We start from the raw sequence: 14,291 nt of genomic DNA on the forward strand, positions 1-14,291 counted from the left end.
AAGGTGGTAATGCCCTACTTGTCATTCTGCTCCATTATGGAATCATCTTCATTAAAGTCAATAGCTTTGGGAGGCAACTCCTCATCGCTTATATCCATCTCAAACTTGACCCTCGTAGCCGATTTGCAGGTCGTATCAGGTCGGGTATCTGTAGAACAAGTCTAGCACAGTCTAGCGAATAGAAATTAGGACAGCTCTATAATAGCTCACAAACACAAACAAAACGGGAAGCAAAGGCTAAGCTTTCTATGCTATGAAAGCGCTCATAAAATAAACATTTGTAGCTTCCAAGATAAAACTGAGCCATTTTCATAAGCAGTAGTCAGCTTTGAAAGATAAAATAAAAATGATAGTGACTTTAAAGTTATAAAATTTTTATTTACTTGGCCTGTTAAAAATATTACTACGTACATGTAAATACTGCCCTTCATAATAACTTCTCACACCTAACAGAAACCTATGAGATTATTGCAGTACATCCAATACAAGGGAAATTTTATTCGTCAGAGGTTAAAAAAAGAGTCAAGCGAAAGTTTGGCCATGTGATGCCCGACTCCCTAATATAACTCACAACACTGAATACAGGCGTTACAGACACACTCCCTAATATAACACACAACACTGAATACTGTGTTACAGACATACTCCCTAATATAACGCACGGCACTGAATACTGTGTTACAGACATACTCCCTAATATAACGCACAACACTGAATACGGTGTTACAGACACACTCCCTAATACAACACACAACACTGAATACGGTGTTACAGACATACTCCCTAATATAACGCAAAACACTGAATACTGTGTTACAAAAATACTCCTTAATATAACGCACAACACTGAATACGGTGTTACAGACATACTCCCTAATATAACGCACAACACTGAATACGGTGTTACAGACACACTCCCTAATATAACACACAACACTGAATACGGTGTTACAGACATACTCCCTAATATAACGCACAACACTGAATACTGTGTTACAGAAATACTCCCTAATATAACGCACAACACTGAATGCGGTGTTACAGACACACTCCCTAATATAACACACAACACTGAATACGGTGTTATAGACATACTCCCTAATATAACACACAACACTGAATACTGTGTTACAGACATACTCCCTAATATAACGCACAACACTGAATACAGGTGTTACAGACCGACTCCCTAATATAACGCACAACACTGCATACTGACGTTACAGACCATTAGAGGGCGCCAGCTTCAGATATGGCCAGATACGAGCCCATCGCATTTCAGATGGCAAAGCAATCGATATTGTTTGTTTCTGTTATTATAGTCTGTTGACATGTTCATCGAGGTATTACAGCAACTTTTAAATACACCTAATGAGAATACTGTTTGCCTAGACATATATGAAAAACGGTCTACCTTTGTATGAGAGCCCTGCATCCAATGAATAATAACATTTCACATGTTTTTAATAGCTTGCTGTTTATCAACTCCCGCAATGCGTTTAAAGCTCAGCAAAAGCATCTGTTCCACTTGGATTCTTTCATTAAACATCTTGCTGTTTGTGCGATCAAGATTTTGTGACACGATCTCTAATTGTATTCATTTGTAATTATAATATAGTCCCTAAGCTAGTACATATTCATGCTTGTAGTAGTGGAATGCAACTCTATAGACATGATTTTGGATAAAAGCTCTGCCATAGCTTGAGTTACCAGCCTTCTGAGAAAACAATGATCCCAACATACATGTACTTCTTTGATTCTTCCTTATGGAATGGCAATTATTTTAAGCTGAGAGCTCAAGTTCCCAGGTCTCTGACTGTAACTATACCTTGAGACGCTCCACAAACCCTTTGGTTCACAGGCTTGAGGAAATGTGTCTACCTCCAGTCTGATGTAGATTAATACTGACTAACGGTAGAGTTTGGGATGACAAGTATAGCTTTAGAGTATAAACAGGAAGAGGGAGCAGCCTTTGTAGAGCTTTTGAATATTTTACAAAACTTGCTAATCTTAGGGCATCAATCTTCAATCTACTTTTCGCTTCAGCCTGCAATACACCCACCACTCTAAGTGGCGTTTAAAAATGTCTTTGTTTAATGTTGTGGTCAAATAATTACACCTTTAACATCTATTAATGGTGTTAATAGACAAACACCATTAACATCATCTATGGTGTTAACAGAGAGAAGAGGGAGAGAGAGAGAAAGAGAGAAAGAAGAGAGAGAAAGAGAGCTCAGCCCCATAGCCTGAATGCATACCAGTAGAGATGTTAAACTTGGGGGTCGTGGCAAACTGTCCCGAATAGTTTGCTGGTGAAGGAGACATCTTAAAGTGAGGTTTACGCATCTTGAGTATCGAATGCGGAGTGATGACAGGAGCTGAGGCAAGCAGACGAGACTTCGGGGACTTCCTGTTGACCAGCGGTGTGCGTAGAAGAGACTTGAACTCATTCCAGCTAAAAAAACATTTGGTAGGTGACAAGTTGATATTTACCACCGGTCGTCGGAAAAAAGGCAAACACACATTCACAGAGTATAAATGTCAAGTACAACATTAGAAACGAGAAGGCATGCATATAAGGTGCCAGATAGAATAGTTGGGACTCAATTGTTTTATAAGTTAGTGCAAACCAAATTTGCTATCAGAACACATTCGTTGTCTCTCATCCAAATACTATGAATATTTATATATCGATAGAATGCTTAGACTTTAAAGGCTCTAGCTAATCTAGTTTCAAAGAAATTTTTTTAATCTCATCTCCCTTTAGTGATCGATTTTCATTGTAACTCATATTTTAAAAAGATTGCCAAAGATCACTTGTTGTAGGATGAGCCCTCCAAATACTAAAACTATTTTCCTGACCCAAACAACCCTTTTCATGGGCCCCCATATTACAAAGAGCTGTTCAAATCTTTAGAAAAAAAGACTATTAGGGAGTTCCGATCAGAGAAATTTTTAAAAAATAAAACTGACTATTGGTGATACTTGTAGATATGATCCCTTAAATGGTGACATGACCTAAAAGGATAAACCCAACTTAACATGACTTAACTTGAGCGAAAATGATAAAACGCAACATAGTAGAATATTAATAGTATAAGGAATGAGAATATATATATAGTTTTGGAAATCTTGTAGAAATCTGTAAAAAATTGTGAATTATTCAAGTTCGTAGCTAAAAACCATACATCGCTGATAGGGTACCCCCCTCACTTTTTAGTCTGGCACTCGACATACAGCACAAATTTTACAGCTATAAGAATCTACCTGAATTAAAACTATGCACATAGGTTACTCTGTTAACAACAATAAAAACTGAAATATGGTGCAGACAGTTGCTAGCAGGAAGTTGCTCTGATGTTTACAAGAAAATGGGTGCATTCGTCGATGTTAATCTAAAGGGTCAACGCATCTTAGATGTCTACAAATGGCTGTTAGCCAATATCCAGTATGAGAAGAGTGCACGATCTCTGTTTACCATATAATAGTTCTGTTATCATATTAACTACACCATTAGTGATATCGCACAAAAATAAAAATACTACTAAGAAATAGACCTGATTCTTACATAAAATGCAGCAAACTTTAATCATTAAATTGCTGGCCTGAACAAAAAACTGGTTTCGGAATCAAGTTTGTACAGAGAAAATATTATACATTATTATATTGAAAACTTATAACATATATAGGAAGAGCAACAACGAGTCAGTACCTTAGCAAGGAATCATCACTGAATGAGCGTTTGGCGGGCACACTATCGGCGTACTCCGCACGTCTCTTACTTGATGACCTGACAAACAGCCCAGGATAATCATATTAGTGTTTGCATATAATATTGCTTTTAAGTTTATCTGACGAGAACTGAAATAGTTGGAACAAGAATGGCATATCACAAGGATTAATACCAATAGCCAATAGTTGCAGGAAATATTAGATGAGATAAAAATGGGGTCCTCACAAGAAAGATTATTCTCAAAAAATATAAAAGCAAGTAGATTTATTCACTGAACAACATATAAAGCGAGTAGCCTGAGTCTAACTTACCTGCTAATGTAACAGAGCATGGTAATGCAATGTCTGTCGGTTTGAAGTTCACTGGGTTCAAAACTAAGATACTATGATTGCTTTGTATAGAAGAGCTGAATACAAAATCACTGATGAAGACTCACGATATGCTATATGCTGATTAATTTACTTAGGGCACCATCTTACTAAATGCAAAACATGATAAAACACAAACCCTCTCAAAACAAATCAATCTATTGCATTTATTGAAAGTGTCAAAAAAGGAATTTAACCCAAATAAATTATCTTATATTCACCGTTCAATGTTGCATTAAATGACAAAATAATGATTTGAAATCAAATCACAATATAGCAATCTTTCATATTTCACTACTTGCTGGTTTAAATTCAGTCAAGACCTTTGATTGTGAATGGTTAATAAAAATCAAATTGAATTTGAATCTCATATTAAATTTCGGAAATTAAAAAACAATTGTAACATATTTTGACTTGAAACGAAAACAATATGAGCAAATGGTGACGATCAGAAGTAGCGAAATTCTTATTACAAATAAAAAATCGTAATGAGATTCTAAGACCGAAGGCTAAGCCTACTGGAGAATTCCTTCAACTGCTAATAACTGCAGGAGGAGTTAGTTGTTAACTCTTACGCTGGCAATTATCACAAGTTTGTACCACAATTCTCACACAGTGAGCTCACTATTAATCAGATTGTACTGGTGTAAACCTTTTTAGTACTGGCTCCCAACACCAGAGCAAATATTTCTCTCTTGGGTGCCATTCAGCTCCTTTGGTGAAATAATGCAAGCAAGTATTTTGACCATCAAAGTGTTGCTGAATAAAACCATAATAGCGAGTGAACACCAACTGTTAATACCAAACCTTTACTTTACCAAATGTGCGCATATCTTTCTCAATTAAAAGTATTTCTGTGTTTAACGCTTACCTGCGGCTGAGAGCGGGTGAATCGAAAAGACCAGTAATGGACTGAGACGCCTTCTCTTTGAGAGATGAGAGAGCTGAAGATTTCGATGGCTTTTTTACAGAGGAACTGAGGTTTTGAATGAAGGGTTTTTGCTGGAGTGAGATGGCTGGCTCCCTCTCCATCACCATATGTGCTATCTCGACTGGGGCAAGCAGCTTAGGCTCTCTGCTGCCAAAGAAAAATCCTCTCCTTTGGGCTGCAAGCAGACAACAGGAGGAATAGAAGCATACAAATTACCAGGGTCTACATACTTAAGACTGATGAAACTGAGGAGCAATTGTGTTTTGATGCTCGCCCCAACACCACCAATCCATCGTTTTTTGACGTCATCAAGCCGTTTGCACATGCGCTCACTCACAAAAAAGCCGCCATATTTGTAGAAAACGACCGTTATTCTTTTATTTAATAGTACTTTTTGGTGTTTTTGATACTATAATAAAAAATTGCAAACAAAAGCATTGTTTTCAAAAATCCATTGCAAAAACTTTGTGTTTTTAACGATAAAATTGTCTATAAAGATGACATTGAAGTGACTGAGCTTATTTGTTATTAATTTGGTTTGTTAAATATTCATTAGATGAATTACAGCAATATGCACATCAATGGAAAGCTAATGATTTTCTACACATGATTATTATTAAATATTTAGTGATGTTTGCCTTTTTAGCCTGTCTTTGGCGTAACATAGTGGTATTTGCATTTTATAACAGAATTAGGCAAATTTAACATAATAGCTAGGTGGTCCTATAATTGCTAGGTGGTCCTATAATTGCTAGGTGGTCCTATAATTATAATTGCTAGGTGGTCCTATAATTATAATTACTAGGTGGTTGTATAATTATAATCACTAGGTGGTCCTATAATTATGATTGCTAAGTGGTCCTATAATTATAATTGCTAGGTGTTCCTATAATTATAATCACTAGGTGGTCCTATAATTATAATTGCTAGGTGGTCCTATAATTATGATTGCTAGGTGGTCCTATAATTATAATTGCTAGGTGGTCCTATAATTATAATTACTAGGTGGTCCTATAATTATAATTACTAGGTGGTCCTATAATTATAATTGCTAGGTGGTCCTATAATTATAATTACTAGGTGGTTGTATAATTATAATCACTAGGTGGTCCTATAATTATGATTGCTAAGTGGTCCTATAATTATAATTGCTAGGTGTTCCTATAATTATAATCACTAGGTGGTCCTATAATTATAATTGCTAGGTGGTCCTATAATTATAATTGCTAGGTGGTCCTATAATTATAATTGCTAGGTGGTCCTATAATTATAATTATTAGGTGGTCCTATAATTATAATTACTAGGTGGTCCTATAATTATAATTGCTAGGTGGTCCTATAATTATGATTGCTAGGTGGTCCTATAATTATAATTACTAGGTGGTCCTATAATTATGATTGCTAGGTGGTCCTATAATTATAATTGCTATGTGGTCCTATAATTATAATTGCTAGGTGTTGCTATAATTATAATCACTAGGTGGTCCTATAATTATAATTGCTAGGTGGTCCTATAATTATGATTGCTAGGTGGTCCTATAATTATAATTACTAGGTGGTCCTATAATTATGATTGCTAGGTGGTCCTATAATTATAATTGCTATGTGGTCCTATAATTATAATTGCTAGGTGGTCCTATAATTATAATTGCTAGGTGGTCCTATAATTATAATTGCTAGGTGGTCCTATAATTATAATTGCTAGGTGGTCCTATAATTATAATTGCTAGGTGGTCCTATAATTATAATTGCTAGGTGGTCCTATAATTATAATTGCTAGGTGGTCCTATAATTATAATTACTAGGTGGTTGTATAATTATAATCACTAGGTGGTCCTATAATTATGATTGCTAAGTGGTCCTATAATTATAATTGCTAGGTGTTCCTATAATTATAATCACTAGGTGGTCCTATAATTATAATTGCTAGGTGGTCCTATAATTATGATTGCTAGGTGGTCCTATAATTATAATTGCTAGGTGGTCCTATAATTATAATTGCTAGGTGGTCCTATAATTATAATTGCTAGGTGGTCCTATAATTATAATTACTAGGTGGTCCTATAATTATAATTGCTAGGTGGTCCTATAATTATAATTGCTAGGTGGTCCTATAATTATAATTGCTAGGTGGTCCTATAATTATAATTGCTAGGTGGTCCTATAATTATAATTACTAGGTGGTCCTATAATTATAATTACTAGGTGGTCCTATAATTATAATTGCTAGGTGGTCCTATAATTATGATTGCTAGGTGGTCCTATAATTATAATTACTAGGTGGTCCTATAATTATGATTGCTAGGTGGTCCTATAATTATAATTGCTATGTGGTCCTATAATTATAATTGCTAGGTGTTGCTATAATTATAATCACTAGGTGGTCCTATAATTATAATTGCTAGGTGGTCCTATAATTATGATTGCTAGGTGGTCCTATAATTATAATTACTAGGTGGTCCTATAATTATGATTGCTAGGTGGTCCTATAATTATAATTGCTATGTGGTCCTATAATTATAATTGCTAGGTGGTCCTATAATTATAATTGCTAGGTGGTCCTATAATTATAATTGCTAGGTGGTCCTATAATTATAATTGCTAGGTGGTCCTATAATTATAATTGCTAGGTGGTCCTATAATTATAATTGCTAGGTGGTCCTATAATTATAATTGCTAGGTGGTCCTATAATTATAATTGCTAGGTGGTCCTATAATTATAATTGCTAGGTGGTCCTATAATTATAACTGCTAGGTGGTCCTATAATTATGATTGCTAGGTGGTCCTATAATTATAATTGCTAGGTGGTCCTATAATTATAATTGCTAGGTGGTCCTATAATTATAATTGCTAGGTGTTCCTATAATTATAATTGCTAGGTGGTCCTATAATTATAATTGCTAGGTGGTCCTATAATTATAATTGCTAGGTGGTCCTATAATTATACTTGCTAGGTGGTCCTATAATTATAATTGCTAGGTGGTCCTATAATTATAATTACTAGGTGGTCGTATAATTATAATTACTAGGTGGTCCTATAATTATAATTGCTAGGTGGTCCTATAATTATAATTGCTAGGTGGTTCTATAATTATAATTACTAGGTGGTCCTATAATTATAATCACTAGGTGGTCCTATAATTATGATTGCTAAGTGGTCCTATAATTATAATTGCTAGGTGGTCCTATAATTATGATTGCTAGGTGGTCCTATAATTATAATTGCTAGGTGGTCCTATAATTATAATTACTAGGTGGTCCTATAATTATAATTGCTAGGTGGTCCTATAATTATAATTGCTAGAAGGTCCTATAATTATAATTGCTAGGTGGTCCTATAATTATAATTACTAGGTGGTCCTATAATTATAATTACTAGGTGGTCCTATAATTATAATTACTAGGTGGTCCTATAATTATAATTGCTAGGTGGTTCTATAATTATAATTACTAGGTGGTCCTATAATTATAATTACTAGGTGGTCCTATAATTATAATTACTAGGTGGTCCTATAATTATAATTACTAGGTGGTCCTATAATTATAATTGCTAGGTGGTCCTATAATTATAATTGCTAGGTGGTCCTATAATTATAATTGCTAGGTGGTCCTATAATTATAATTGCTAGGTGGTCCTATAATTATAATTGCTAGGTGGTCCTATAATTATAATTGCTAGGTGGTCCTATAATTATAATTGCTAGGTGGTCCTATAATTATAATTGCTAGGTGGTCCTATAATTATAATTGCTAGGTGGTCCTATAATTATAATTGCTAGGTGGTCCTATAATTATAGTTGCTAGGTGGTCCTATAATTATAATTACTAGGTGGTTGTATAATTATAATCACTAGGTGGTCCTATAATTATGATTGCTAAGTGGTCCTATAATTATAATTGCTAGGTGGTCCTATAATTATAATTGCTAGGTGGTCCTATAATTATAATTGCTAGGTGGTCCTATAATTATAATTGCTAGGTGGTCCTATAATTATGATTGCTAGGTGGTCCTATAATTATAATTGCTAGGTGGTCCTATAATTATAATTGCTAGGTGGTCCTATAATTATAATTGCTAGGTGTTCCTATAATTATAATTGCTAGGTGGTCCTATAATTATAATTGCTAGGTGGTCCTATAATTATAATTGCTAGGTGGTCCTATAATTATACTTGCTAGGTGGTCCTATAATTATAATTGCTAGGTGGTCCTATAATTATAATTACTAGGTGGTCGTATAATTATAATTACTAGGTGGTCCTATAATTATAATTGCTAGGTGGTCCTATAATTATAATTGCTAGGTGGTTCTATAATTATAATTACTAGGTGGTCCTATAATTATAATCACTAGGTGGTCCTATAATTATGATTGCTAAGTGGTCCTATAATTATAATTGCTAGGTGGTCCTATAATTATGATTGCTAGGTGGTCCTATAATTATAATTACTAGGTGGTCCTATAATTATAATTACTAGGTGGTCCTATAATTATAATTGCTAGGTGGTCCTATAATTATAATTGCTAGAAGGTCCTATAATTATAATTGCTAGGTGGTCCTATAATTATAATTGCTAGGTGGTCCTATAATTATAATTACTAGGTGGTCCTATAATTATAATTACTAGGTGGTCCTATAATTATAATTGCTAGGTGGTTCTATAATTATAATTACTAGGTGGTCCTATAATTATAATTACTAGGTGGTCCTATAATTATAATTACTAGGTGGTCCTATAATTATAATTACTAGGTGGTCCTATAATTATAATTGCTAGGTGGTCCTATAATTATAATTGCTAGGTGGTCCTATAATTATGATTGCTAGGTGGTCCTATAATTATAATTACTAGGTGGTCCTATAATTATAATTACTAGGTGGTCCTATAATTATAATTACTAGGTGGTCCTATAATTATAATTGCTAGGTGGTTCTATAATTATAATTACTAGGTGGTCCTATAATTATAATTACTAGGTGGTCCTATAATTATAATTACTAGGTGGTCCTATAATTATAATTACTAGGTGGTCCTATAATTATAATTGCTAGGTGGTCCTACAATTATAATTGCTAGGTGGTCCTATAATTATAATTGCTAGGTGGTCCTATAATTATAATTACTAGGTGGTCCTATAATTATAATTGCTAGGTGGTCCTATAATTATAATTACTAGGTGGTCCTACAATTATGATCACCACTGTAAATAGGTAATAAAACAACGATAGTCTAATTTATTGCAAAAAGCAATCAAATATTTAGCTGAAAATCAAAATGAAATACCGATTTACAAAGTATGTCTTATTACAATGCATCTAACTTATCAGCTAGTGCAGTATTTAAACGGCCACATGTCAAATTGTAGACTCTACTCCTCTTATGCTTCATTTAGTCAAATCTGATATTCTTATTGCTTAAATTTTCAACATAAAAGGGTCGTAAGTTGGATACCCTCCTCAGATAATTCAGAACTAAGGCTGAGAAACTAACCTTGTGGACGAATTGTTTTCCTTTTTGTGGGGAGTTGTAGATATTTTGGATCCTCTAGTAACTTCTTTTGTATCGGAGGTAGCAATGAAAGCTGCCACTTCACCAGCCGATCTCTAGTCATAGCTCGTTCCTTAGCTTTAAAATCACCTTTCCACTGCAAAAAAACCTCCCTTTCATTAGAGAACCAGTGAGTGCCAACTTGGGATAATACTTCGATAGTGTATGGCTTTGGCTAAGTAGAGCATTCCGACTAGCCCCAACAAAGTAGAAATCCACAAACAAAGCCCTATGTAGTTGTTATCTATCTAGTTGTTTCCAACTTTTGCAAAGGTAATGGCAGGAACTACCAGACCACAGCAATGATCTACATGAATGGCCGATACACTAACTAATAATAACTAGGATATGACTGTAATAGCGTCGTCCAATACAAGATATTCTACTTGCCTTTCAAAAAGAGACCGTTCACAACCTAAAATAAGCCAGCATAGACAATTCAACAGTGGTTTTTAAATAATATCAGTTTCCTCAGACCAATGATTTTATCGGTGAGATGGCTTCTAACAGTCACTTAGTAAAAATACAATAACAAAGATAGTAAAATTTCCTTTAACAAATTAACCATTTTAGAAAGAGGTCTTGGTTTACAAAGGTATAAAATTGATGGACCACAAATGAAAGGAAGGTAAAAACATGTAGAAATGGCATTTACTAGCTAATATTTATAATCTAGACTCATGACATCCATCGTGATTAAATATTTGGTGTAGGCTAAGTCAAATACTTTTTTTTTAAAATTACTGTGATTTCGCTTGTTTTAATGGCTAAACTAGCTGATAGTCAGAGAGCAGGACAACCCTATCTGTCATAAAAATAATTTCTATTATTTTTCTCAACTTATGCAATATGATGCGTGCAAAAGATTCTTCAGTATTTATATATTGCCTGTTTGAACGTTGCACTCTGTAACCTCGTTGCTTATCTACTTTCATGTTTAAATTAGATCTCATCAAATGGCGGAGGCGTAATAAACAAGTCGATCATTGTTGCCATTGTGACAAGGAATTTCACAGACTGCGATTGGATGATTGGAACAAAACGTCATAATCCGCCAGATTCCTTAGAAATGGCGGCTCAAACTAGTACAATGTGCTGCGTACATTGTGTGCCCATGCTACTAACCTCAAGTGATTTAGTAATTCTATCATCTCAACAGATAAAAACGGTACCCGAACGTGTTGACCACTATAAGTTCAACGTTTTGGAACCATTTTCAACTATTGCTAGGTAAGCAGAACTAATTAATTTCATTATCAAACAAAGACCTCGTTCGTTCACCGCGATAGCCATTAATTCATTGTTATTGAATATCAAGAACGATGTGCATATTAATATGATGATTAAATCACTATTGACTGACAATAAATTCTAAGCAGCTAACAAATGTCATCACGGACCATATTTTACATGTGGTGTGGTTAAATATTCCATTGTATCTTGTTGTTTTATTCGTTTGAATTTGAGGATCATGATGATCTGTCAATCAAGGCCAATCTACCTTACATGATTTGAGCTGAAAACCTAACATGAGGAAACGCTCAGATTCAACTCAATAATAAGCTATTAATTTTTTACTCCTTTCTTGTTGTGTGATCTGCCTACTAGATCCCAGTGAATTATTATATGAATCAGATTTGATATTATATTATGTTATTGACACCAACCATAACTCGCCACATCTCCAGCCCTGACCCTAGTTTGTATTTGGCATAGCCAAAAAAAGGTGGGCTCTACAACTGAAATGTTTTATAGAGCACTCAGAGATTTGATGGACAGAGGTGATGTGCTTCAAGCGCATCAAAATTGTTACATTAAGTTTACCCATAGAAGAAACTTGAAGAGGGCACATCCTGAACAACCAGTAAGTTTAATGACTTGTTGTGTGAGACACAGCGTTGTAACTTCTCGACTGCCTGTCTCTACCAACTTTCTCACTGAAAACTATCAAAGTTTAAATACTGAAATGTTGAATAAGATCACACTGGAGTTCATCCTGCAGCCACATTACAAACTGATGTTGCCTTTTGATGACCTTCATGCAGCTGTATGATTATTATGTAACTGATATTTTGGTTAGTTTTAAAATTTTATATAGTGTCATGCAGATCTTATACTGTATTATTACATTATATTCTGGTGTATTATATTACAATAACTGTATTATGTTGTATTGAACTGCGTTGCAGTAAATTGTTTTATAGGATTTATGTGTCGCATTATGTTGTGTGACACTATATATTAATACATATTTCATTGTATTTTAATCTATTGAGTTATATTTTATTATTATAGCGCTCACATATCAAAATTTTATTACCTTACAGAAGTATGCGATGTATGAGTTAATTAAATATTGTTGTGGCAAGAGCTGAAGGGTGTACATCTATTCCTTTCATGTAGGGCTATGCACATTGACTACACATGAAAATCAGTCCTGTACCTCTTTTTTACTCTATTTTTAAGTTTTAAATTTATACCTACATGCTTTGATAGATCGTCTTTTTCTGATAGGTTATGATAGATAAATATTGCACCATAAATGTAAGCTCTTATATGTCTTTATGATAATTTTGTATTTTGAACTCATTGTATGTAATGGATGTGATTTTTTACTTTGTAGTCAGCCGCCAAGAACTCAATATGACAGACATTTCTCATCATCATCTTATCCACTGGTCTGCCAGGAACCTCTTCATACTCTTTGCAATGGGACCTGTACAACTACTGATTGACAGGCTATGCTGTATACCTCATAAGCACACTGGTTGTGACGCAGACTAACGAATTTAATGTTTAATATTTTAAATGAAATTATTATATTGCTGAGCAACACGTGACAAGCATAAAGTATTTATTATGCTTCTCTTAGTGCTTTTCGTATGTACATGTTATTTCTTTTTTATTTAACTGACATATATGAAATCTCTTGCTTAGTTTTAGATTTATTGTACGAGTAGTGTGCTAAAACAATATTGGTGCAGTATGTTCGATGACAACTAACTTTATGGATGATTAATTAATAACATAGGACTTTGTATGTGTATTTTGATACATTGTATGATAATTATATTATATAGCATGCTTACCAAGGTACACAGTCTGTTTATCATGATACATCGAAAACTCTCAATCGATTCTAGAAAGCATTTTGCAAAGTATTCAATAAAACCATTCAATAAAATCTTAAAGCTCATCATCACTGTCCATATGATTACCATCCTCCACCTCGTCGTTCATTTCATTGCTGCAGTCTACACAGACACATAGACTTGTGCAAACTAAAGATGCAGTTTTGCATTATCATCGGCTTTCACATCTACTCTTTTTTGCATGAGCAACTAGTTCAATGGACAAACTGCCTGGGAATCGCTCTGTATCCATCAGGAAACCACTGCACAGAATTCTTAATCGTCTTTACTCCAGCCATGATTTGTGGGATCAGGCAGCATAATTAGTAGGAGACTGGATTAATAATGACTAGGTCACAAATATGCTAGAAATATTAAGCTACCATAAAACTCATCTTCCACTTGTTGACACAAAAATGTTCTGTGGCCCCCCAAACAAAAATGTTAGGTCTTCAGCTCAAATCATGTAGATTGGCCTTGATTGATAGATCATCATGCTCATCAAATTCAAACGAACAAAACAGCAAAATACAATGGAATATTTAACCACATCACATGTAAAATCTGGTCTGTGATA

At 34.2% G+C, this 14,291-nt stretch overlaps 1 protein-coding gene across 1 annotated transcript in view; it reads right to left on the reverse strand.

The window, feature by feature from the left end:
- The window catches only part of LOC137408005 (protein ELYS-like), a 76,691-nt gene that overhangs the window by 21,811 nt on the left and 40,589 nt on the right, over positions 1-14,291 (reverse strand). Inside the window, exons 21-25 of the mRNA XM_068094396.1 lie at positions 10,527-10,680; positions 4,973-5,207; positions 3,713-3,790; positions 2,259-2,455; positions 19-148 (exon numbers count right to left, since the gene is read on the reverse strand). Of these exons, the coding sequence (XP_067950497.1) occupies positions 19-148; positions 2,259-2,455; positions 3,713-3,790; positions 4,973-5,207; positions 10,527-10,680 (794 nt within the window). The remainder of the gene's footprint in view (positions 1-18; positions 149-2,258; positions 2,456-3,712; positions 3,791-4,972; positions 5,208-10,526; positions 10,681-14,291) is intronic.

Source organism: Watersipora subatra, chromosome 11 (genome assembly GCF_963576615.1).
Source record: "Watersipora subatra chromosome 11, tzWatSuba1.1, whole genome shotgun sequence".
Lineage (NCBI taxonomy): Eukaryota > Metazoa > Bryozoa > Gymnolaemata > Cheilostomatida > Watersiporidae > Watersipora > Watersipora subatra.